The following is a 26,547-nucleotide window of genomic DNA, read 5'->3' on the forward strand; positions in this document are numbered from 1 at the left end:
ATTGCAGTGCATGGAGTTTCAGGCCCACTTTACACAGGGGTAAATGAATACAAAGGTTCATGGCCAGGGTATCTAGTACCTATATGCCTCTTTTGTGGGAAATAACAGGACTATCTGGAGTACTTCAGAATTGAGAATTTGCACATTGCTTAGAGAAAATGAAAACATTTTATTTTCATTAACTAACCTTTATCTTGCACCAGGATATCCATCTCTTCTCGGATCCCATCATACCAGCCGGTGATATCCACATGGAGAGAGTAATCACAACAGGATTTGGTGTCAGCTGCCTCGTGCCACTTTTCAAATGCAGTCAATAAACTTGCTCCAGCTTCAGGAAGCACATGATCAACTGAAATATAGATGAAGCACCTGTTACACAAATTGCACGTATTTCCTATTCTGCAGTTTCAGTAATTATCTATAGTGTACCTACAACAAAGCAGGATTTTTATTGACACAGTATAAATTGCAGGATGTGGGACAGATACAGACCTTTCAAGTATTCCAGCTTTTGCAGAACATTCTGCATTGAAGCTGAATCTAGCAGCCTGTTTTGCTGTACCATGAAGTCAGGAAACGTTCCCAGACGTGAGAGAGAGATCTAAACACCCTGTATCTTAGGGAAGGTGCACTGAGCTGACACGCCGGAGATCATGAATTCTGGTCTCTACTGACTGCCATTTACATTTCTATGCACTTCATAACTCTCATTATTGACCAAAGCCTTATATCCTTTTCTAGAAGGCTGTCATGAATTAGCCCATTCCTCTTTACCAATAAATTAATGAAGAGATCTTCAGGCAGCATTGGGAATAGAATCCAGGGCTCCAAAATAGCAGATTCAAGTCTTAACCACTCAGTCACGCTGGCTTTCAGAGTCAGTGTGATAATGACTGGGACTAATGATGCATGTAGAATTACTCATGTTTGCAGGGTTGGGTTCTACTTGAATAATGAAAACACAGCAAGGTGTACTGTATCTTAACATATGCAAACCTTCTGGTGTATTACTGAATGTATAGAACTGAGCCTTTTACTGGGCATTTTTCAATTCTGAAAGAGGGAAAAGCATGTTAAGAAACTTCACACTATTAATAAAGTAGAGAAATCCTTAAATTAAACAGTCCTAGCAGCTACATTAAATAAATGAAATAACTTCCAAAAGGAAAAGTACAGCTATTTAACGATTGTCCAGAAAGAAATCTGTTTTAACCTCTTCATTGATGCAAACGTACTGAATATAGCTGGCAGGTCCCACCTCATGTTCTTGATGCATTTGAACTTTCCATTGATTACAATGGAGCAACCATTTAAAACGTCTGCACAACCGTGTGCAGTGGAGTCCAGCAGAGGGACTGTTAGCAGAATGCTGTTCTGCCATCTTTACTGGAATATACTGAACAATATTATCCACCTGCTTAAAAGTGAATCTGGTTTTCCAGTCCAGAGAGGATGGAAATAAAAGCCTATTTAGACTTTCTAAATAGGCTAAAAGATACGGGAGCACCCAACTGAAGAAAATATACTAAAAAGCAACCCTTTCCACTATTAAAAAACAATAATGTATTGTGTGCCTATTTTCATGGCCTTTTGGTGCATGACACACATTCAAAGCAAAGCACCATCCAGAAAAACTAGCCATCCCCCACGACCCACTTCCAACTCGAAGGGAACACAGCTCCATGGGGCAGCATCAGACAGCTTTGGCCATTTACCCCAGCTGAGGCTCTGCCCCACATAATCTTAGTCCAGAGCCAAGCAAATGCGAGGCAGAAAAGATGCAGCTTGCTCAGCAATCTGATGCGCAAAGGACGAGTTTAACAGCCAGGACCATCCTACCAGGACATCCTGCTTCCAGGATGTAGCTGTAAGCAGGCTTCATTCCTCCTTGGTCTCATATCTGATTTCTTATACCACTGGTTTATTACTTTCCACATTTTTACCAGTATCTGATATGACACTGTAAGCACAACACTTTATTAGAATTGTTGCTTTGCTTTGTTACTGCCTGTATCAACTGATTAAAAAAAAAATCAGTGATAGCAAGTATAGTAGATCTCATGAGTGTTATGTGAGAGAAATACAGGACACACTTGTAGAGCTGGCTTGACATAAATAACTTCCCAATCATGGCCACTAAGAAATGAGGCAAGGTGCACGGACAGTTACGTTGTCAATAGGGGCTTGACAAGCAGTATGCTGGAGTCAGGATGTCTGTGCTAGCTAACGCAAGCAGCTACACCGTAATACTACGGACAACTGACAAGATAAATCTCAAATTAAAGAACAGGTTCCCACATGAACAGCACATGAACAGAGCATGCCGGACTGGTTCCTGCAAAGTAACCAAGCCAACCCAAAAATGTGTGATGTAATATATAGCAAATGCAATGTAATCAGCAAATATATATAAAGGAAGAGGTTTTCTGTGTAACTTTGGATGTGTGGTACACCCTACACTCATCTCCTACGCTTGAGTCTGATCAACTCAACGTAGCTTTGCTGTTTGCCAAACAAAAGGAGAGTGACAAATTCTGGAGTTGAACTGAGTGTTTTGGTTCCCAGAGAACTAGATGAAGTGTTCTCCCAGAAGCAGACATGGTGCTCTGGATAAGTTGGGTGGAAAAAGTTTCAGAGGGAATCCCAACAACACTACCCTTTGTGCAGCTGCTTTTTCTAAGGGTAACCTCATTTTCATGTTGATCCTGGTAAAGCTGTCTACAGTAATCAGTGGAGATTCAAGCCGCAGAAGACCCAGAAGTTGATCTGATCTTAAATGACTTCTGAAAACAGCTATGTAGAATATACACCGATAAACCCAGTGAACATCATGTGAACTGAAAACTGCAGGTTCCGCTCAGCACCAAGATAGTTAGATTTGAGAGGTGAGAGTGTCTAGTACTTACTGATCATGGTGGTACCGCCTGCTAGAGCAGCTTTTGTGCCTTGATAGAAGTCATCAACAGCAGTCATTCCTTGGTAGGGCTTTTGTAGGTAAGTGTTGACATCGATTCCCCCAGGGATAACCATACGCCCATTAGCCTCAATTGTCTTTACTCCACCAGGAACAATCAAATTCTCTCCTATTTGTCTAAACAGCAGGAAAAGCACAAGGAAATTTCTAGACAAAAACTAAATTAAGACACAATCAAGGCTGAGCGCACATATCAGTAATTTTGTATTATTAATATTTGTATTACCATTTTAGGTAAACTATATTACAGGGAAGTTGCAATTATTTCAAAACCAAACATTCTAAACCCAAGACATTCAAAATTAAAGTTAAACTTAAAAGAAATTCAATTCATTTTAAGGTATGAAAATGCACAGTTAGGGCACCAAAACAAACTCTAGTCATAGTTTCTTCAAACTTCCCCTATAGTTAAAACTCAATCTTGTGCATAGGCTACATTTCAATATATATGAATTACAGGTCTTGTAATTCCTCTTGTAATTCTTCAGAACTGAAAGCTTCTTCTTCAGTAGAAATCTCAACTCTGTCCTACAGTGACACAATGCAAAATCCATACAATCGCGAGGAAGGCATTTTAGTGTTTGTGGACTCCACTTAGATTAAAACTGATTTTTAAAAACATGTTAGATTTCAAAAATTGTTAACCCCTCCTGGGGTCAATACAGGGCGAAGTAAAGGTTCTATGGGTACCACAACACTGCATTTCCACACTTCAGCTTGCTTGGGTTTTTTTTTTGGTTAACATTAACTGTGAACTTCCTGGGCTTATACTACTTTGTTTTAGGATAATTACCACACCCCTGTAATGTAGTTTCCCCTAAATTACTGATACATACTCTTAGCCCTAACTCCCTTTCAATATAGATTTTCTGTGGGATAAAATAATATTTATGTGCATATATGTGTACTCATCCCAGACATATATAGATCCTGAATTTATTTTGCCCAACATTAAAATGCAACAGCTACCCGTGAAATGAAACTTGGCAACTGTTTAACAGCCTGTAGCAACAATTTAGGATGGGAAATGAATATAACTATTAATTATACACAGGGGAAACTACTAGTAATTACTCAAACTGGAATTTGGCCAAACAACCAGAGTTTAAAAAGAACCACAGGAGATCAAGAGCTCATTTTTACACCTCATCCAAAGGACTCCACATCCAACAGCACCGTGTCCCATACTACAGTGGGACACAGGGCTCAGTTCTAGTCTAGAGGGAAGAGCACCAGGTTCTGAATTAACCACACTGCTTCCTGCAATATCTGGACTTTTGCTAGAAGTCTCCATTCTAAGTACTAACCAAGCTTAGCTAGTGAGATCTGATGCCAGCTCAGCTTGAGGCCATATAGCTGTGTGTGGAAAATGCCCAATAGTCACCCAAATGTTGCATTACATTGGGAGGCATGCTGTAACATGTTTACAACTATGATAAATATTAATGTAGCTAATTATAGAGTGAAAAATAGGAAGGGAATTAGTACAGCTGCATGAATGCAAGCAGACCAGCACAACAGGTTACACAAAAGGGACTTAAGATGCTTCAGGATTCTTCAAATTTGAATTGCAAAGAAATATCACAAGGTACTCAACAAATGAAAATAGGGGGAAGATCATCAGCTTGTTTAAATCAGCATTTCTCCATTGTTTTCAGTGGAACTAAGTCAATTTACACCAGATGATCATTTGTCCCTAACATTATAATCAGAGCTACATTGCTTTCCTTGTGTGGCAAGGAGATCTGAGAATGGAAAAAAAGAACTAAGATCCATCTCCTTTAAATTCTACTTTGAAATAAGAATAGCATTCCAAAGACTACATGTGAACACTGTGAAAAACAAGAAAATCAAAAAATAAAAGTAAGCTGGTTTTATTTCCCCCTTAAAAATATCATCTTTTCAGATTCTGATTCAACTAAGCACTTAAGCACATGCTTTGCCGAAAAAGGACAGGCTTTGCGATGTGCTTAAAGTTAAGCATTTAAACACAGGCCTCAGTCCCGCTGAAGTCCAAGCGTGTTAAGCATGTGTAGAAGTGCTTTGCTAAACCAGGGCCTGAGCCATTCTCAGTCCATTGCAGAGCGTCAGCTTCCTCAACATTGCTGCAGTCCATTATGTTGAAGTGAATGGATTTCACTACACTTGGCTGGTGCGGATAGCAAGGTGGTGCCACTTTTAGACAGCCTGTCTCACTTCTAGTGTTGCCACCCAGGTTAAGCCTGCTGGAAGAAGGCTGATCCTCACTGGCATTGCTCAGTGATTTTTATTCTGACTGTTTGACTGGAACACTGAGCAAGAGGTGGTGTGTCAGGCTTCTTGGACAGTTCATTTTGGAATAATATTTGTATGCTAATGAAAAAGTGGGGTCATTTAGTTGCTGCTTACAAGTGAGAGAGAAAGGGAATTATGCTTAAAGTTACCATGCAAATGCCCCCAGACATTTGATGCACCAGTAATCATTAGCAACTTGCAAGATTCACCCTCTCAAACAGTTGCCATGCTCTATAATTTCCTGTGAACAAAGCAAGTAAGCAATGTCATACTACATGAACAAGTTGACTAGGGCATAATGTAGAGGCCCCAATCCTGAATCCCCTTACTCACATGCTTAAATTTATGCACACGAGAAATCCCCATTGAGCTCAGTGCAGTTACTCAAATTTGTAAACAAAGAACAAAGGGTGGGAACCAGGCAGGTACTTAGGCACCTAAGTCCCATTTTTAGGAGCCCAAGTCCTGTTTTTAGGCACCACTGCGATCCACAAAACACCCACATGGCTGCTGCCTAACCCTGTAGGTGCCTACGTTTTTTTCCTTTGGGTATACAGCCTCACTTTAGACAGCCTCTCTCTAGGCCTGAGCATGTTCACTACTGCCTCATGATAAGCACCCAGAAACTTATCTCCCACCTAAGCCCCACAGTGATTCACAAACTGGGGAACACTAGTGTTTGGCTGCCCAAGTCATACACAGGGGTCCAACCCTGTAAGCAGCTTCCGAGCATGCCTACTGGATTGGGCCCCTCAGACAAGTTCACACAGAACAGCTGCAGGAGCAAGACCGCCCTTGTAATCGTTAACCCAGGGGTTAGGGTACTCACTCAAGATGTAGAAGACCCCTGATTCAAGCCGCCCCCCACCCCCTCCTGAGGGGGAGAAGGGATATGAACAGGAATCTGCCACTTCTTAGCATTGCGATAGAATCACTCTAACTCATTCTGTGGCCCATATCACATTTAAGAATTCCATTGTTTAATTAAAATGGAACAACTTCAGCAGGAGAGATTGAGGGAGCCCCACATCTGAATACTCCATAGCCTCACAGCTGGGGCACTTACCTGGGAGGTGGTGGAACCCTGTTCAAATGCTTTCTCTCCTACGGAGGAGCGGGGACATGAACCAGGGGTTTCCCACATCCTGGGTGACTATCCTACTGCTGAGCGAAAGACTATAAGGGACATCCTTGTCCTCTCCCCCCCCCGCCCCCAGCTGTTTTGTTGAATGTCCCACATGCATCTAGGGGAAGATAAGTGCTTAGCCACCTAAGTTTGTGGATCACTAGGAGAGCTAGGCGCCTCCCTGCAGCCCAGACTTAGGGGCTTATCTCCCTGAGAGGGGCAGGGCTTAGCACATACCCCTCTGGTTGGTGTCTCCCATTGGCTAGTTTAGACAGCTTCTCCCGTGCCATACTGGCTTTGTGAATCACAGTCTATTGCATTGTATATGGAGCCTGAGCATCTCCCTCAGGCTTTGCAGATCAGTGTTTGTTCCTGTGATTTTCTATGTGCCAAAAAGTTAGAAGCCGTAATGCTCAGTTTTGCAACACCTAAGTCTCTTTGTAGATCCCACCCAAAGTGTTTGCAGGATCAGTGCCTAAAATTCACAAGAGGTTTCAGACTTCACGGTAGCTCAAAGGTCAACTCATTTGTTTTATTATATGACATGTTTACAGAAACCACAGAGAATGTGCATCTGAACAAAAAAGGGCAGCACTAAGGTGAAGTAACACTCTTCTTAAAGGGACACTAATTGGCTGATTGTGCAGACCAACATGAGTGCTCCCAAGAGTTTTGTTAGCTCCAATTAAAATGAGATTTTCTTGGGATTTAAGCACTCCTGTTTCCTTTTTGCAATGGACATGTCCAGTGCTGAGCAAATGCACAAGAGTCAGAAAGGGAAACTGACTAGAAACTAAGAAACATAAAACAGAATAGTCTTTCATTGTCCAAGATGAATGAGGTGCATTACATTTATTATATTCTTTCTGTTGTAATAATCTATAGAATTATTAACAACACAGGTATGGCTAACTATTTAAAGAACATCATTTTTAGTCTGACCGTGTCCATCTACAAAAAAGGAGCTCCTAAGACAGAGAAACAATGTATTATTTATTGATCGTTGTTATTTTTTCATGCCGTAGCTTTTGGCCTCTGGAGACGTGCACTGAAAACCTGCATATGTCACAAGTGAAGAAAGTTTGGTGGGCACAAACTAATCTCTATTGGATATTTGTGAATATCACAACATCTTTGCACTTCTACAATTCAGCAAAATTAGCAATATTTCTTCTCAGCCAAGGTCCAGAGTGGGAAGCACAGAACTGCATGAGGAACCTTGCATCTCAACTATCTGAATCCATTCAAGGCTATCTGAAACATGAGTTTCTGAAGCAATATGTTTATCCAAAGAAAATCTGTATTGCTCCTGCAGCTGGCATCCTGAAGTTGTTGCAGGTTCTGTTTGTGGTGAGAGAAAGAGACTTGCTTTAAATCCGATTACCTTGTTAAAGTTTAGGAATTCGCTTGCATTTTTATCTTTTTATTTCTTTTGTAACCAATTCTGACTTTATGCCTTGTAATTGTTTAAAATCTATCTTTCTGTAGTTAATAAACTTATCTTATTGTTTTATCTTAACCAGTATGTTTGGATTAGACTGTGTGGGAAACTCCACTTGAGGCTGGAGCATAATCATTTTCCTTTGTTGAAATGACGGACTCACAATGAGCTTGTCCTGTCCAGGAGGGTTCTATACAGCACAAGATGCACATTTCTGGGGTCAAGGCTGGGACTAAGAACATGCAGGTGTCACCCTGTATGTAACTCATATGTGGCTGGGAGAGCATTCATGTATTCAGCTGGGAGTTATTTTACATGGAAGTGGCTGTGTATAAGCCGGGCTGCGAGCAGTGGCAGTTCACAGTAAAGCAGTGTAAAAAACTAGAGCTGAGGGGATACAGCTGTTCAACAGTCCAGACTGTACCCTGAGGAACGTGACACCTGCCCATCTCTATATAAGTGTGTAAGAAGAAAGAACACAAAGAGCATCTATATTCAGTGCACAAGCAGCGATGTACACAATGCTGGTGTACAAGAGAGCAGCCGTATATGTACATGGGACACATACTAGGGGTTCCGTGTGAGGAAAAGTGCCTATGTAGGGACTCAGTTTCCACATACAGCACAAAAATGGCACCAATATCATCGAGAGAAAATAGCTGTAACAAGCACCCCACAGCCAAGTAACCGTTCATCTTTGCCTGGGATCTCTTGCACTAGAGGTACCTGACAGCTCAGCTGGGCTTGTGCGACTACCTGCGCTGCACAGGTGTTGACACAGACTAAGTCCTGTCAGAAGTAACTGAAAATGGACCCATTGCAGGTGCAAAGAACTCCAGTCACACTGACTGACGGCATCTTCTACCTGCCTGACACTAGCAAAGATGAAAAGCAGATTTTTATAATAAATAAAATATTCCTCTACAACATACAACATTACAAGGCATCCACAGAGGTGTGCAAGCTGGAGGAGTCAAGCTCACTGTTATAATTAATATGCATGCAAAAATGTTCAGTATTTTAAAAACCAACTTTATAAGTCCATCTTCCAGGTATATGTCTGCATAGAAGGAGTGGTCATCATTGATAATTCTTCCACCTTTAATGAGCAGTCGATCACTCTGAGGGGAGAAAAAAGAAGAAACATTTATGAAGTAAACAAAAATGGAATCAAGTCAAATACAACAAACCTAACCTTTATACCATGGACCCATTAACATCAGAAGTGCCAGGGACACTCAGTTCATACCAGGGGTGGCCAAACTTACTGGCCCTCCAAGCCAAATACAACAATCTTCAGAAGTTCGAGAGCCAGGGCACACCTGCTCCTGCTGAAGTCCCAAGATGCGTTTCCTGTGAGCTGCACGCTTGGGCGGCCGCGCAGGTGATGAGCAGAGCCGCGCACATCCAGCGTGTGTTCCGGTGCCCCCCCAGCCCCAGCTGCTTTGCAGCCACGTTGCTCCTGCAGCTGCTTCTGAGACCTTCCTGCTGGCTGTGCAGAGCAGGGGGAGGAGGTTGCTGTTGTCAGGGTGTCCCCCTCCCCCAGTCCCTGTACCCCATCTCCACAGAGCAGGGTAGAGGGGACAGGGCTCATCAGGACTCGCAGCAGTCTGAGGTCTGAACAAGCCTTCCGGTGTCTCTTCTGAACAAGAGACAGTTCTCGGTCTCTCAGAGACTTACCCAGCAGCCAACACACACAATCTCTGTCTCTGTCTGTCTCTCTCTCTCACATACACACACACACACTCTCTCTCTCTCTCTTCCCCACTCCCCACCCATGTACCCATCTCCGCAGAGTGGGGGAGGGCAGGACATAGTTCAGGAGGAGAGCTTTCAGTGCGTGCCTTAAAGAGACAGCAGACAGGCGTCGCTCAGAAACTTCTCCAGCAGCCAGCACACACACACAAACACAGAGTCTGTGTGTCACACACACACAGACACAGTGTCACACACAGAGTCTCTGTGTCACACACACAGTGTCCGTGTCACACACCTCCCAACACTGTTGTTATTGTTGTTCCTTCTTGGTACTCCTGCAACCCCCATATAGTCTCTCTAATTTTATTCTTTCAAAGTGTGTTATTTTAGTTTTTTGAGACTGATCTATGCATTTCATAATTTTTATTTCTCTCTTGCACTGCTTCTTTGCATCCGATGAAGTGAGCTGTAGCTCACGAAAGCTCATGCTCAAATAAATTGGTTAGTCTCTAAGGTGCCACAAGTCCTCCTTTTCTTTCTTTGAGTAGTGAGTTCTAAAATGCCTAGCTTGTCCTGGCTGGAGTAATTATCCCTATTGGTAACTTTTTAAAAATATATACTGTATCTAGGTTTTTTGTTTCTATTGGTGGCGCACATCCGCACATTACCTTGATGCACATAACAAAATGTATTCCGCACATGGATGAAAAATTGGTCCTGAGCCCCAGCAGGTGCACCCCACAGGGCTGAAGACCCAAGATGCCCCTACCCGCTGGGCAGAAGCCCTATCCCACCACTCCACTGCAAGGTAGAGGTCCCAAGCTCCAACACCCTCTCCCCCCCTGCCCACCCCAGTCTGGTAGGTGGAGAAGGGGAGGCATAGAGGACTCCACGAGCCACACTTTAATGGTAATAGGGTCATATGTGGCTCATGAGCCAGTTTGGCCACTCCTGGTTTATACATTCCACCTATCATGTAATCATGCCACCTGAAAGGCATACATTTTCTGAGTTTTGTGTCTGGGTTTTAGTCTCATCACTCCCATCAAAGTGATGCCATCAAGATGAAAACCACATACCATTTTTTATAAATGCTACCTGTGTTGCTAATAACACCTCATACAATTAACAATGACAAATGGAATAACATAGCCTTCCACCTTATCATAGAATCATAGAAATACAGGGCTGGAAGGGACCTCCAGAAGTCATGCTGAGGCAGGACCAAGTAAACCTTGACCATCCCTGACAGGTGTCTGTCCAAGCTGTTCTTAAAATCGTCCAATGATGGGGATTCCACTACCCTGATAAATAGAAAGTTGTTCCTAAAATCTAACCTAAATCTCCCTTGCTGCAGATTAAGGCCATTACTTCTTGTCTTATCTTCAGTGGACATGGAGAACAATTGATCACAGTCCTTTTTATAACAGCCCTTAACATATTTGAAGATTCTTATCTGGTCCTCCCTCAGTCTTCTTTTCTTAAGACTAAACAGAAACCAGTTTTTTTAACCTTTCCTCATAGGTGAGATTTTCTAAAACTTCTCTCATTTTTGTTGCTCTCCTCTGGACTCTCTCCAATTTGTCCACATCTTTCCTAAAGTGAGGCAACCAGAATTAGACACAGTATTCCAGCGGAGGCCTCATCAGTGCCAAGCAAAGTGGGATAATTACCTCCCGTGTCTTACATATAACACTCCAGTTAATACACTCCAGAATGATATTAGCTTTTTTGCAACTGCATCAGACTGTTTACTTAATTTGGAATCCACTATAGCCCGCAGCTCCTTTTCAGCCATACTTTCACCTAGCCAGTTCTTCCCCATTTTTAAAGATAGGTACCATGTTTTCCCTTCTTCAGTCCTCTGGCACTTCACCTGTCCTCTATGAGCTGTAAAAAATAATTGCTAATGGTTCCAAGATTGTTTCAGCTAGTTCCTTAAATACCTGAGGAATAATCTTATCAGGCCCTGCTGACATGAATACATCCAACTATCTATATATTCTTTAACCTATTCTTTCCCTATTTTGGCTTGCATTCCTTCCCCCTTGTTGTTAGTACTAATTGTGTTGAGTATCTGGTCACCATTAAACTTTTCAGTGAAGACTGAAGCAAAATGGGCATTAAACACATCAACCTTCTTGATGCATCAGTTATTAGCTCTCCTTTCTGCTAAGTAGAAGACCTGCATTTTCCGTCCTCTTTCTCTTGGTCCTAATAGATTTAAAGAACCTCTTCCTATTGTCTTTTATGTCCTTTGTTAGGTATAACTCATTTTGTGCCTTAGCCTGTCTGATTTTGTCCCCATATACTCGTGCTAGTCTTTTGTATTCATCTTTAGCAATTTGTCCATGTTTCCACATTTTGTAGGATTCCTCTTTGATTTTCAGGTCATTAAAGAGCTCCTCATGGAGCCATATGGGCCCTTTACTATTCTTCCTACCTTTCCCTCACATTGGGATAGGTTGCAGTTGTGCCTTTAATACTGTCTCCTTGAGAAATTGCCAGCTCTCCTGAAATTCTTTTTCCTTTAGATTTTCTTCCAATGGGACCTTACCTATCTATTCTCAGAGTTTGTTAAAGTCTGCTTTTTTGAAGTCCAATTTTCCTTATTTTGCTGTTCTTACTTCTTCCTTTCCTTAGAATCATGAAATCTATCGTTTCATGATCACTTTCACACAAACTGCCTTTCACTTTCAGATTCCCAACCAATTCCTCCCTGTAGGTCAGAATCAAGTCTAAAATGGCTGTCCCCCTGCTTACTTCCTCCACTTTTTGAAATACAAAAGTTTGCCATACATTCCAAGAATTTATTGAAAATTTTGTTTTGCCATATTACTTTTCCAACAGATGTCTTTTCCAGCCTTGATGACACCCATTGACATACAGCCCAGATGGACAGTGGACTGAAATGTATTACCATCTGATGGATATTAAGTGGCCAATGTGAAATGAGTTTGTGGGCACAACCTAGTTCCTAGAGGACAAATGTCCAAAAATGCCAAAGCCATCACATACAATAGTAATTTTCAGTCTTGGGCCAGATCATACTACAACTCTTTTATGTCACTACCATAATGTACAGGAGCCATAAAGGGAAAACAATCACCCCCAGGACAATTCCCTCAACACAAGAGCAGCATAGACCTAGCATACATGGCCCTACAATGCCCCCTTTATAGCCCCTGTCATAGGGCCAGCCAGGGTTAGGGCTAGAGTTGGAAATACAACCAGTAATGGCCAGAGAGTCTTTACTCCAGTAGTTCTTGGTCCCAGAACAACTTATTGACTACAGTGGGGAAGCTGCCTTAACTAACAGCAGCCCGGTAAGCTCAACTGTGCTGGTTCCCCAGAGTAGCCAAGAATATACACCTTTTCCCTGCCCCCTCCCCGATCTATACATTCTGTGCTGTGCCTCACAAGAGACAACATGGAATCTGGTCTCTGGTTGACTGTCTCAGCAGATAGATGAAGGACTCAATGGACATGGAGACTGAACTACCTTCTCACCCCTCCAGGTGATCCCTCCAGATTCATTTCAGGGGACTTTAGTCACGCAGTTCAGGGAAGTCTGCACTGCTGCGGCCTGCTCAGTATCCATTCTGTGAATGGAACAGTTCAGTCTCCAGGGCTAGATTTAATTGCACTGTCACATGGCACTGCTGCAGGGCGAGCTCTGGGAGGGCTACAGCCAGCCCAACCAAACTCGGCTGTGCAACATAAGTGCTTGAGAACAGAATGAGAGTGACTGGTTTACCAGTAAACAGACCAGTTTACTGACTTGGCTTGCCTTCATGGCCCAAGCTGAGTGACATGCATAAAAGGGGGGAAATGAATTAGTTTTCTGAGGGAGTTAATTCTGTGTGCATGTCTTTATATGTGAATCTAGTGTTGAGTAAGGGCTCTAGTAGAGATGTGCAAGGGAATTAATAGGGGAAAAGAGTTCCCATGAGAAACAAGAAGCCAGTCAGGGTCCCTTTTCCATACCCCTCTGTGATCTAAAAGAGCCTCCCAGGGGGCAGAGCTATAGCTCATCACAGTGCCATAGAGCTGGTCAGCAGCAGAAAGTAAGAGCCTGCTGAGTGTGTCCTATATGCACTCCACCATCCCCAATCCCACCCAGAATTTCAAAGAGCACAGGGAAAAAGAGGGAGTGAGCGCCACGCAATCTCTCTTGGGAGGTACAGCACGCTCCATTCTCTGTAGTCTACTAGCTCTGCAGGTTGGTATGAGACGAGAAGAGGGAAAGAGTGAGTTCTGACCTGAATGAGCAGTAGAGTTACACACACATATCCACAACTGAAGGTTACTTTTGTAAAAACTAACTCAGCATGTTTTCACTTCCCTTGGCCTCAGCTGTAAAAGTAAACTGGTTTTAGTCAGGTTTCTGATTCTGATGTACTAGCATCACGCAGCAGTGTTTGGATTTTGAACACTGCTGGCAAACATGTAAATACACAGAGCTTTTACATAGTCATTTAAAAAATCAGCAATAGGGCATATGTAGACCTCATAAAAATCCTAAACTAATTGCTAGTATCCATTTAAAGTTGATGAAAGCTGAATTACTAAAAGCCCATGTCAAGCCTTGTGTGTAAATGCTTAGGAATAGTAATTCATGTCTGAGTTGGAAGAATTTATATTAATTTGTAGTAGCCAAACTCCTAAGTGGAGCACTGTTCACTATAGGAATAATAAGAGTCGGTCAGCATTTTGCATGCAAGTTTTCAGTGTTAGAGATGAACAAATAATGCCAAATATATATATCTATAATATTTTGTGAAGAATTGTTCAAATGTTCAAAGAATTTGCTGGTGCCCTGTTCCTAGTGCTTAGGTGTTCTCATTTCTGTGAACATTCAAGTAATCAATTTACACTTGCAAAAATGTTTGCAGAAAGCAAATTTCAAAATTGCACAGAAACTAAAGTTTAAATTCATGCACTCGAGGAGTCATGCTGGAAATGGTAGCACACCTCACCTAGCCAGGAAACAGGAATAATATCATGTGACTTATCTAACCAATCACAACTGAGCAACACAGCTCAGATTTCAACCATTCATGGATTAATACATATTGAATTTGGAAAGATATTAGTCAAATAACTGTGAACAGTGAATAACTTTGAGGAAGCAAAACCTGTTTCTTCCATAATTAGAAGAAGAGGTTACATTAACTGAATAAAATATCCATTATAAATAATGTGTTTGGTTCCATTCAGTAATAAGGGGCCTCTGATTCTTCTGTTGCTTCTTTTCAAAAAGATGAATAAGGATTCCCATTTTGCCTTGTATCTCTTCTAGATCCTGAACTTGCAAAGACTAAACAAAGGATTATTCACGTGCCTAAAGTTACGCAAATACTTGAGTCCTCAATTTAGAAAACGTTTAAGCACACGCTTATGTTTCCCCACCTGTAAAAATAGGATTATATTTAACTCCTTTGTAAAGTGTTCTGAGATCTGCTGATGAAAAATGCTACATAAGAGCTAGTTGTTATGATGTCAACCCCTGGTCAGCAAAGCATTTAATTATGTGCTTAATTTTAAGCACATGCTTAAAATTCAGCATGGATATAAGTGGTTGTGGGTTTTTTTTTCAGAAGCAGGCCCGCCATACTGTTCTGTCTTTCTGTGAAAGATACATCTGATAATCTAACCATCCTGAAGAAAGAAGTTTTCAATATAATACATGAGGAAAGATCATGTACACAAAAGGTTGGAGACTTTTCATGAGATAAAGTATGCAGGGGACTCCGGGGTAAAATCAAGGCACTGAACTACAATGAAATATGATCCCTATGGGATCAGTCTCAGATGCTACTAACCTTTGACTATGAAAATGTGGAGAGGAATGCAAGTCCCCACCCTAGAATTTGCCTTGCTGATCTCAGCTATTTTTCAGGCTCTCTATTGTCAGTAGTAACTGCAGTATTTTTTAATGAGGGGCCTGAAAGGTAATGATTTATTTTGAAGTGTGCTGGCGGTTGTACCTCCTCACCATGGTGATTTACTACTGTGCCTGCTGACCTGGACAGACCATCATCTTGTGGACTCTTTTTCAGCTCATTCAATTTCCTTTTAAAACATTAATATTGTTCTACTACAAAGAGACAGCATCTCATTTATCTGTTGGGGGGAACATTACCAACATTTAAAAACATCCCGTCTGCTGCTGCTAATGGGTCACCAAAGCTTTCCATGCATCAAGATGTTTTACATTTTTCTTTATAAACAGGCAAAGGTTAACAATACAAACAACAAAGGCAATAGGTCAGGGATCTTATTAACAGACAGACAGAAAAGAGGCAAAAGTAGAACCCAGAAGGAACAAGCAAGGACTATAAGAATTATTTTGTTTCAGTAAAAGCTACACAATATAGTAATTTGTAACAAAAAACTATGCAGGCCCAAATTCTGCAAAACACTTAACCGTCTGGGTCACACTTTATCTTAAGAGTTCATATATAGTTTGTAAAGGGTTAATAAATGATTAACAGATGTCACAGGTGTGTTAGAGACATGAGTAGCCTGTGATACAGATGGTTCTAAGTGAACCGTGGTAGAGAGAGGTAATTCCATTTTGAAGAGAATGATGATATTTTGGAATTTGGTTTCATTCTCCTTCAGAAAGAAAACTAAAAAAATTGATATTCTCTGTGAAAGGAAATGGTGCCTTGACTCCTGAGCAATCTACCAGATGGACTGCCCCAGAGCCATGGACCCTGGAAAGCCCTGCGGTCCCTGACTCACAGGCACTCTGCATTCTCCCTGGAAGCCTAGGGAGCCAGAGCGCAGCTGATGAGGAACGGAGCTGGCAAGGTGGCAGGAAAGAAGACAGGATTGATGAAACCCTGCCTGGTTTTCACTGGAATTTTGTCAAAATCGAACGCTCTCTGCAAACGAATCAGCCAATTCTGACGACAAACTATTGAGTTGGAATTTTTCCAGCCAGCTGTCGTCATAAGCACATCTGTAAAAAGTGTTACAGATTGTTACAGAGTTGTACAGGTCAATGGGTTGCTTATAACCACGGATTATAATGATCTAGAATAATTGACCAATTATTAAAACATCTATTAATATTGATTAACCCTTTATAAACTATTTATGAATGGAACCTTAATATAAAATGAGACCAATGTGTGAAACTGCTATCCCTATTCAGCAAAGTACTTAAGCACAGGCTTAAAGTTCAACACATACTGAAGCACTTCGCTGAATAAAGGCCAGAGAAAACAATGAACAATACATATCTCTCTGATCATCCTGTCTACATCCCTTTTATGTTGTATTCTGCTCCCTCTTCCTTCCCTTCTACATTGTATTCTGCTCTCCCCCCTTTCATCTGCCTCTGTTCTCTCTACTGTAAACTCTTCAGGGCAGGGAGTGTCTCTTGTTGTACAATGCCTTGTACAACGAGGCCTCAATCTTGACAGGGGCCAGCATGTGCTAACACAATAGAAATAATAAATAATACATTAGAGTCCAGGCTCAAGAGGAGACAACAGTGTAAAGAGGGTCTGCCACTGTTTAGAAAATATTCAAATAGTGCGTTACCTGACCCCAGGCTCATGAGCCACAGGTAGCTCTTCAGAGTCCAGGGTATGTCAGAGCCCTGCTCAGCCGCAATTTTAGGTAAACTGAGTCAAATGTTGCTCAACACACATGAAGCAGCCTGGAGAACATTAGTGGGAGACTGTGTGGGAGCAGCTTAGAGCTACCTCACACATGCTGGGATGGCAAAAGCAAGTTGCAGGCATCCACCCCTCCTGCCACGCTGCCAGGAACAAGGGGGAAGACCTGCCAGCATCTGGAAGGTGGAAGGAGAAAAATGAAAAGGAGATATCAGGTTTAAGGGAGAGATCCAAAATGATAACAAAGCGAAGTACTGACCTGAGGTTGTACCAATATAACCTACCTAAAGCTAAATCCTCTCTCAGTTACACCAGAGATGTGGGATAGCTCCACTGAAATCAGTGCAATTAGTCTGCATTTATACTGGTGGAATCAAGGGAAGAATTTGGCCCTAAGTATTCCTACTTCACCCATCACTGCAATATAAGTGACGATATGGTCACAACAATGTTACACTGTCATCCCCGGAAACAACATGGTGCAAACCTAACGACAGCGCATCATGCAGCGCTTAGCGGACAGCTCCCGGCATCTCCATTTTATGAGTGCATGACTCTCCAGCTCTTCACAGCTGAGCTCCCTGCTGTATATCACACAGCACTTACATACTACGGACAGCCACCTGCTTGTATATGCTTTGCAGCATTTTTCTGGTGATTTCTCCTAATCACGGCCTAACTTCTCCTGCTTTAATCTGCCAGTAAAGCCACAGAGCTTAGTCTGTGACAACACAGCAATTATCATGGCAACAGAAGGAGATGTCACAAAGTCAGCATCATTCGCTGCAGGATCATGCAGGAGGAGGGGCTGTCTGCTCAGAGAAAGCAGGCTGTTATCCAGATACTACTATTGTCTGCACGGTATCAGAAAGAGCAAATATCTGTAGGCTGGAGACTCATGCTTTTTGTACAAAGGTCTTTTCTTACAAGTCTGACACAATCTATACACGGGTTTTTTTAAGTATGGAAATTATTTCCATGTACCCACAAATGGCAAAATGCCTGGTAGAGATAAGAGATAGATCTGAACCCACCCCTAATGTTCAAAGTTTAAACCCAGCTCCAGTCCTGAATTTTGCAAATGGCTCCCTGTAGTTTTAATGGGATAATCCAAAAAAATCACTGGATCAGTACACCACCAAGCTTTGGGTTATTGGAAAATCCAATTCAGATGTTATGGTGGGATGTACACAACAAAGTCAAAAGCCATCTGTCTTCATATCCACCTTTTCTGCTGAGCTAGAGTGATCTTTTTAAAAAATACAGACATCAAAATATGAACAAATATTTTACACTGACGTTTCTTAGTCTGCTACTGAAATTACTGAGGAATGAAAATGCCATCCCCCAACATGAAATGTTCTAATGGGTTATCATGGTTAATTAATGTACTGTGTCCAATGAAAATAATGCAGCGGTGCATCAGAGTGAATTGACACACATTGTCTACTGTATTCATTCCAATCATATCACAACTGCATAGTTTATTTCGATATAAAACCACATCCAAATCCCTACAAAATGGAGCACAGAAAGTACCTCTAGTATTGTATCTGTACCTTTGTTCCACGTGTGGAACTCCCACTCATGTGTTGTCCCCAGAGCCAAATAAACCAATCATCCTTTTTTGATTAACTACAATTACTTTAGCTGCATGAGAACAACAATAACAAAACAAAACCAGATCAGGCTAGCACAATGAACAGGTCCAGAACCATTTCATTTTTGGCTTCAGTCTTTAGCTCCTGCTCCAACTGCAACCAGTGCCAATTGATCAAGCCTTTTGAAATGACTCCCAACCCACAATATTCCAGGCCTCAAAGGGGGCCACGCCCAGAGCCAAATTCATCTCTCGTGTAACACTACTGACTTTAGTGGAGTTATATCAGCGATAAACCTGACTCCCAGTCATCACAATTCTTAAAGTTCCACAGCTGACAATGGACGGTTTACACCGAAATCTCAGGTAGCATATAGACCTTAATATGATTATGTATCTTGCCATGCATCATAATCAGAAATGGTCTTTTCTGTGTTCCAAATCCACTTGTATTTCCAATTCACTGCCTATGAATGTGTGTGATTTGAGAGAGGTGATCTGAGAAGTATTAGGCTTCAAACACGTGCCTCTTTGCTCCTTTAACATTTCCAAAGTAGAATAGTCTGCCACTAAGCCTTTAAAAATATCTCTGGCTCCTCTGCTTTAGAGGGAAGATACATATGCTGATGTTTGTGTTTTCCTAGACTAACAGAACATCAACAATAAAAACTACTTGGATTAATATTGGCTAGGGGTAGGTTTTCAAAGGCTATCTCCCATTGAAAGCCCCACGCCTCTTTGTGCCTTTAAAATATCTCCCCCCGGAAAGTTATTTCTCTAAGAGACAATATACAGAAGAGCTTTTTTTTCCCTGAACATGGTCAGTTTTAATACTGGATGTGTTATGTTATGATTAAGCCATTTTGGTTTTAGCAAGGTGAAGGAAATGATTTCAAAATATTAGCAGCAAATGAAGAAAGCCATCCCTTCCTAAGCATTTGTGTCCTTCTGGAAAGGATCAAAGAAACCCTGTAAATGGGATTCCACAAAGGACTGTCTGTGTCAAAACTTTAAAATATCTTAGTTTTTAAACAGCATTCTTCTCTCTTTGTAATCTCCATGACCACGTTATAGTGTAATATTAATCTTCATATTTCATAATATTTCAGCTAGTGTGAACACCAAATTATCTAAGGACCTAGCTTGTAACTCATTTATATCCTTGAGGCATCATTTCTGCTAGCACCCTAATGGATTCACCTGCCCAAAAGCTTTTAAGCCTATTTTTTTAACGAATTTATTCTTCTATACAGTAATTCACTTAGGAGGGATTTCATCAAATGTAGCAATGCCATCGCTTGGTGTACAGCCAAGTTCATTCATGTTTATTCGTTTAAACAATCTGATGTTCCTTTTCTTTCTCTCTTTTGGGGACCTAGCTATTTATTCATCTAGCAAAATCTCACTCCTTTATCATGCAGCGTAAAAGGGTTACACTGTAAAAAACAAACCTGTGTAAATTCTTCACAATAAATGCCATCTTTTCATTGCTTCAGCAATATCAATGGTGTAGACCCCTCACACTCCCTATTCTGGCAAAACAATACGTATCGGTGTCAGTGGAAGAGTCACCTGAGTGTGGACTGGAGGATACAGCACTAAATGTGTTCCACTGGCTGTCATTATATTTGCCTCCTGGGTTATACATTTCCATTATGGCAATTCAAATTGAATTTCCAAATCTCAACAGGCTAGTCCCGGAAATGTCTCATCCCAGAGGAAAAAAATAAAGCAATCCAGCACAGCTTGTTCATGTTGTAAACCACAGAATCAAAGATCAAATTTACTAATGCTCTTTTTGGAAGCATGAATCGGGCCAGAAGGACAACTTTGGCTCTGGTGTGGAGCTGCACCAGGTCTGAATTTGACTCACAATATGATGGGTGTTCAATGGCCATTCTGGCAAAGAAGTTAGTAGCTCATGGCCACAGAAAGAAAAGCATTTCATTAGATACCCTTGTTTGTCCAGAGTATCTCATGAGATCTAATGAGAACTTTGGAGAGCCAGTGAATTTGAACAGGATTCAGAGTAGTGACTAGAACATTGGGCAATGTGTTTGCAGCAACTTACAATGCTTAATTGTGGGCCACTCCATGTTGAACTAACCGGAGTATCTTCAGAGCTCCTACATTCAAACCCAAGTACAGTGCATCACAGTAATCAAGGCTAGAGGTCATGATTTCATGGGTATTCAAAGCCAAGTGCTGGACAATCAGGATGAGGCTAAATCTCTTGAATAGCCACAGATGGAAGCAGGCCTTTCTGGGACTGTCATTAACTGGGTATCCAGTAGCAGAAAGAGCTCCAGAAGGACCCCCTTGTTTCTAACAATCACAGGTAATATGTCTTTGTTGGATGGTGATGTTTAGTATTAGCTAATCCTTCTAAACATTTTTCGCCTTTGTTCCAGCATCATCTCCAGCTTCCCTGGAGTTTAGCTTCAGTCAGTTCATGTTCATCCAAGCACTGATCTCACTTAGACTCCTGCACTATAGATACACTAACTAGCTATCTCCAGTGGAAAAGTTAGTGTCGAAAAGGCTCAGGTGCTTTTACCACCATGTCATCTACAGCCCTGCACCAGCACTAAAACAATGGTGTGAGAAGCTATGAAAGTGTTAGCATAGATACGGCCTTACATCTCTGGGAGATGATGCTGACACTGGAAGTGAATTAAATGTATCGTTGAGCGTTCACATATTGCTGGCATTTCAGGCGATGGCATCTTCCAATCTCCCCTAGCATATTAGGCCATGGTGTCTTACAGTCTCCCCTAGCAGTTTTACAGATACTAAATACAAACAGAAAAGGAGTACTTGTGGCACCTTAGAGACTAACAAATTTATTTGAGCATAAGCTTTCATGAGGCTCAAATAAATATGTTCGTCTCTAAGGTGCCACAAGTACTCCTTTTCTTTTTGTGAATACAGACTAACATGGCTGTTACTCTGAAACATAAATACAAACAGGAAGAAGATACCCAGGAGGGAGAGGAGTTATTTAGTTTAAGCTCCAATGTGGACACAAGAACAAATGGATATAAACTTGCCATCAACAAGTTTAGGCTTGAAAATTAGATGAAGGTTTCTAACCATTAGAGGAGTCAAGTTCTGAAACAGCCTTCCAAAGGGAGCAGTGGGGGCACAAAACCTTACTGGCTTCAAGACTTATTTTGATACGTTTATGGAGGGGATGGTATGATGAGACTGCCTACAATGGCATGTAGCCCATCTGTGATTGCTAGCAAATATCTCCAATCTCTGGTGATGGGACACTAGATAGGGAGGGCTCTGAGTTACAACAGAGAATTCTTTCCCAGCTGTCTGGCTAGTGGGTCTTGCCCACATCTTCAGGGTGTAAATGATCATCATAACTGAGGTCAGGAAGGAATTGTCCTGCCGGGTCAAATTGACAGAGACTGTTGGGGTTTTTCGCCTTCCTCTGCAGCATGGGGCATGGGTCACTTGCAAATTTAAACTACTGTAAATGGTAGATTCTTTGTAACTTGAAGCCTTTAAATTGAGGACTTCAGTAACTCAGCCAGAGGTTCTATTACAGGATTGGGTGGCTGAGATTCTGTGGCCTGCAATGTGCAGGAGGTCAGACTAGATGATCATGATCGTCCCTTCTGACCTTAAAGGCTACGTGTCTAAGACAAAGCCTTATGGAAGTCTGCAATTTACCCATCTTGACCATCAGTGTCCAGTTTTAGAGGATTGTGTCACCAGAAAGAACAATACTGACAATGCTATTGTGATCTCTTTGTAACCTGTTTCTTTCAAGCCTGCTTGCCTCTCAGCTCTGCTCACTTCAGTCAATTCTACATGTTACATCTAAAATTATCTTCTTTGCCCATTGTTATGAACATCTTCCTATGTTGGCTTCCTACCGCATTTTACATCAAATTCAAAATTCCCCTGATATATCTCACCTCTTGTCTCCTATTTTACCCCATACTACACCCCCATACATTACATTCTACCAGCTCCACTGCATCTCATCTCCTTCTCCCACTGATGACTCCAGGCCACAATTTGGGCCACTCCCTTCTTCTGGAAGAGATCCTCATCTCTAATAGACTAAGAAACATCTCTCTTACTGGTCCTGCCTCAATCCTCACTTCTCGTGGCTAGCTGTCCACCACTCGCTGCACACCCTTCCTTGTCCTCCTGTTAACTGAGCTCAAATGACAACATGAAATAATTTAAAATGTAAATAAATCATTGAACTAAACAACGCATGTACCAGGCACTTTGCTAATGTGTCACATCTCTTTTGCCTGTATTTTGTGTATTTAAACTGGCAGCTCATCTTCCTACATGCCTGGAAAATACCAAGCGCTGTAGAAACACACAAAATTGACTAGGGGGGGGATCTGACAGAGGTCTATAAAATTGTGACTGGTGTGGAGAAAGTAAATAAGGAAGTGTTATTTACTCCTTATAACACAAGAACTAGGGGTCACCAAATGAAATTAATAGGCAGGAGGTTTAAAACAAATAAAAGGAAGTATTTCTTCACACAACGCACAGTCCGCCTGTGGAACTCTTTACCAAATGATGTTGTGAAGGCCAATACTATAAGAAGGGTTCAAAAAAGAACTAAATAAATTCGTGGAGGATAGGTCCATCAATGGCTATTCGCCAGGATGGGCAGGGATGGTGTCCCTAGCCTCTGTTTGCCAGAAGCTGGGAATGGGCAATGAGGATGGATCACTTGATGATTACCTGTTCCGTTCATTCCCTCTGGGGCACCTGGTATAGGCCACTGTCGGAAGACAGGATACTGGGCTAGATGGACCTTTGGTCTGACCCAGTACGGCCATTCTTATGTTCTAAATGTAATAATGAACAGCAAACAATGATAGATGTTTCAATGCTTCATTGTATCGTGGCAGAGCCCCTGATTCCCCAACATTATTTGGAGCTTCATCCTGCACAGAAGAGGTGTAGATTGTGATGTGTACAAGCACCAGGTCAAAAGTGATGGGCAGGACCATGGATGCAGGAGAACTCAATCCTACTTTAATGAGAGTGCAGCTGCACAGTCAACACGATTCCTGCCTAGAACACAAGAAAAGTCTAAGAAGGGAGTATGTCGCTAACTATCCTATTCTCATGATGAGGATGATGATTAAGCAGATTTCTAATTGGACTCCTGGTCCATTCCCTGCCTCTTCTTTACTCTGCACTCAAGAACAACAGGGTGAGAGCCCACTAAGGGCTTGGGATTTACTTTCACTCAGTGCAGAGGACTACGTGATGTGCTTAAGCTTATTCGCACCAACTCTCATCCTCTGCTTACACCTGAACAGAAACACAACCATGCTACACTCCCTGCTGTACCCTATGGAAAAAGGCTTAGTCTCATTATTTATTATTTTATAGACCCAGAAATCAACTAGGTCTGTCAAAGAAGACAGAAAGACAGAAGCCCAGATCCACAAAAGGTATTTAGGCTCCTAACTTCCATCAACTTCAATGGAACTTAGGAGCCTAAGTACAATTTTGGATGGGGGTTGAGTTCCTACCCAAAAGTGTTTGCAATCCAATCGCTGGATTCTGCCACCCTTACACTGGGTAGCACTATACCTCACCAGTAATTAATTTCATTGATATGACACAACAAGTGGGAGAGATGAACAGTAGGAAAGAGACAAAGAGAAAGGGTGAAGGTGACAAGATGCTCACATGGTCCCTGCATTTCGGCATGTGCACAGCATTGTGGTTCAATTCAGAGTTCATTCTTTAAAAAATGTATAAAATAGGGCTGTTGATTAATCGCAGTTAACTCACGCGATTAACTCAACAAATTAATCCCAATTAATCGCAGTTTTAATCGCACTGTTAAACAATAGAATACCAATTGAAGTGTATTAAATATTTTTGGATGTTTTTTACATTTTCAAATATATTGACTTCAATTACAACACAGAATACAAAGTGTACACTGCTCACTTTATATTATATTTACCTGTCTGTTCATTCCCTTTGGGGCACCTGCCATTAGCCATTGTCGGCAGACAGGATACTGGGCTTGATGGACCTTTGGTCTGACCCAGTATGGCCATTCTTATGTTCTTATGTTTATTATTTTTTATTTCAAATATTTGCACTGTAAAAAACAAAAGAAATAGTATTTTTCAATCCCCCCATTACAAGTACTGTAGTGCAATCTCTCTACCATGAAAGTTGAAGTACTGTATGAGTACTGTAGTGAAATCTCTTTATCATGAATGAAGAATTATGTAAAAAAAAACTTGCATTCAAAAATGAAACAATGTAAAACTTTTGAGCCTACAAGTCCACTCAGTCCTACTTCTTGTTCAGCCAATCGCTCAGACAAACAAGTTTGTTTACACTTGCAGGAGATAACGCTGCCTGCTTTTTGTTCACAATGTCAGCTGAAAGTGAAAATAGGCATTCGCATGGCACTGTTGTAGCCAGCGTCGCAAGATATTTACATGATATTTGTAGTCAAAAATAAATAGAAAGTGAGCACTGTACACTTTGTATTCTGTGTTCTAATTAAAATCGAATATATTTGAAAATGTAGAAAACATCAAAAAATATTTAAATAAATGGTATTCAATTATTAACAGTACGATTAATCATGCAATTAATCACGATTATTTTTTTAATTGCTTGACAGCCCTAGTATAAAAATAAGGAAGGAACAAAAAGAGATTTTAAGATAGTAACTATTTTTCACCCATTCATTGTGGGCATCACAGAAGAGATTAATTTTCAGGAGCGATTAACATGAGAAGAGGGCGTGGGCTTGGCAGATTAAACTAGACTTGTTCCATACAAAGGGGGATGCATGAAAGAAAGACATGGAGAGGTTCATGGGAGAAATGGATGAAGAGGGCATCAGAGCTGGCATTGCAAGCAGTGAGCAGGAGTCCGGGAGCAACACAGTAAGAGGCAAAGTCAGACAAGTAGGGAATAGCAAAATTATTTCCCTTGTCAGATCACAGTGAGCATTCTATAGGTAACTACTATTGTGCTGATTTCCTATCATGATTTCTGAGTCTCTGCCATGACTGGTCAGACTGAGAATGTTGCTTGGTTCTTCCACAAGGATACATGTACAGGGATGCTAGAACTAGGAGTGACGGGGTACAGCAGCACTCTCTGGCTTGAAGTGGTTTCCACCATATACAGCGTTTGCAATTTGGTTCAATGGCTCTCAGCACCCCCGCTATGCAAATTGTTCCAACACGACTCTACGTGTATAATACACACTTAGAGTCTGATGTTTCCGTTCTCACCCATGGAAGAATCCCTCTGAAGTCAGTGTAAGTTTTGTCTGAGTAATGATTGCAGATATGGCTTTTGGTGATGCCTTTCAATCATGAACTGGGAACAACAACAAAACATTTCCCAAAACCATTTTGGAATCTTTGACAATTGACTAAACAGAGCCAACGCAACCCCTCACCACCACCAGACGTTGGTACAATATAGGATACTAAGGCCTGCCTCTGCTTTGCTTGCACATCCAGAATTCCTTCTGACTTCTGTGAGAGTTTGGGACACATGATTAGTACATCGGACAGCAGTACTGAAAATCCACTGCAGAGCCTTCAGGAAGCAAGATTAAGGATCAATCTGTACTTCCCCAACAGCAAAACTCCAACTGATATAATGAAAACAGAGCTGGTGGCAGGTCCAAAAGATCAGGGGGGAAAAAGTTGGAGATGCTATTAAGGGTGGTTTTGGTTGATTTTTTGTTTGATAATTTTGCAATGAGCATGCATTATGTTCAGTAAGAGCCCTGGAGGCTTGAAGCTG

General features: G+C 41.5%; 1 protein-coding gene across 2 annotated transcripts in view; it reads right to left on the bottom strand.

Moving 5' to 3' along the window:
- Positions 1 to 26,547, bottom strand: part of CRMP1 (collapsin response mediator protein 1) — a 68,948-nt gene that overhangs the window by 35,557 nt on the left and 6,844 nt on the right. For both annotated transcript variants that reach the window (XM_073342537.1, XM_073342538.1), the window contains exons 2-4: positions 8,851 to 8,939; positions 2,910 to 3,094; positions 188 to 352 (exon numbers count right to left, since the gene is read on the bottom strand). In XM_073342537.1, the coding sequence (XP_073198638.1) occupies positions 188 to 352; positions 2,910 to 3,094; positions 8,851 to 8,939 (439 nt within the window). The remainder of the gene's footprint in view (positions 1 to 187; positions 353 to 2,909; positions 3,095 to 8,850; positions 8,940 to 26,547) is intronic.

This window comes from Lepidochelys kempii, chromosome 4, assembly GCF_965140265.1.
Source record: "Lepidochelys kempii isolate rLepKem1 chromosome 4, rLepKem1.hap2, whole genome shotgun sequence".
In the NCBI taxonomy this organism is placed as follows: Eukaryota; Metazoa; Chordata; order Testudines; family Cheloniidae; genus Lepidochelys; species Lepidochelys kempii.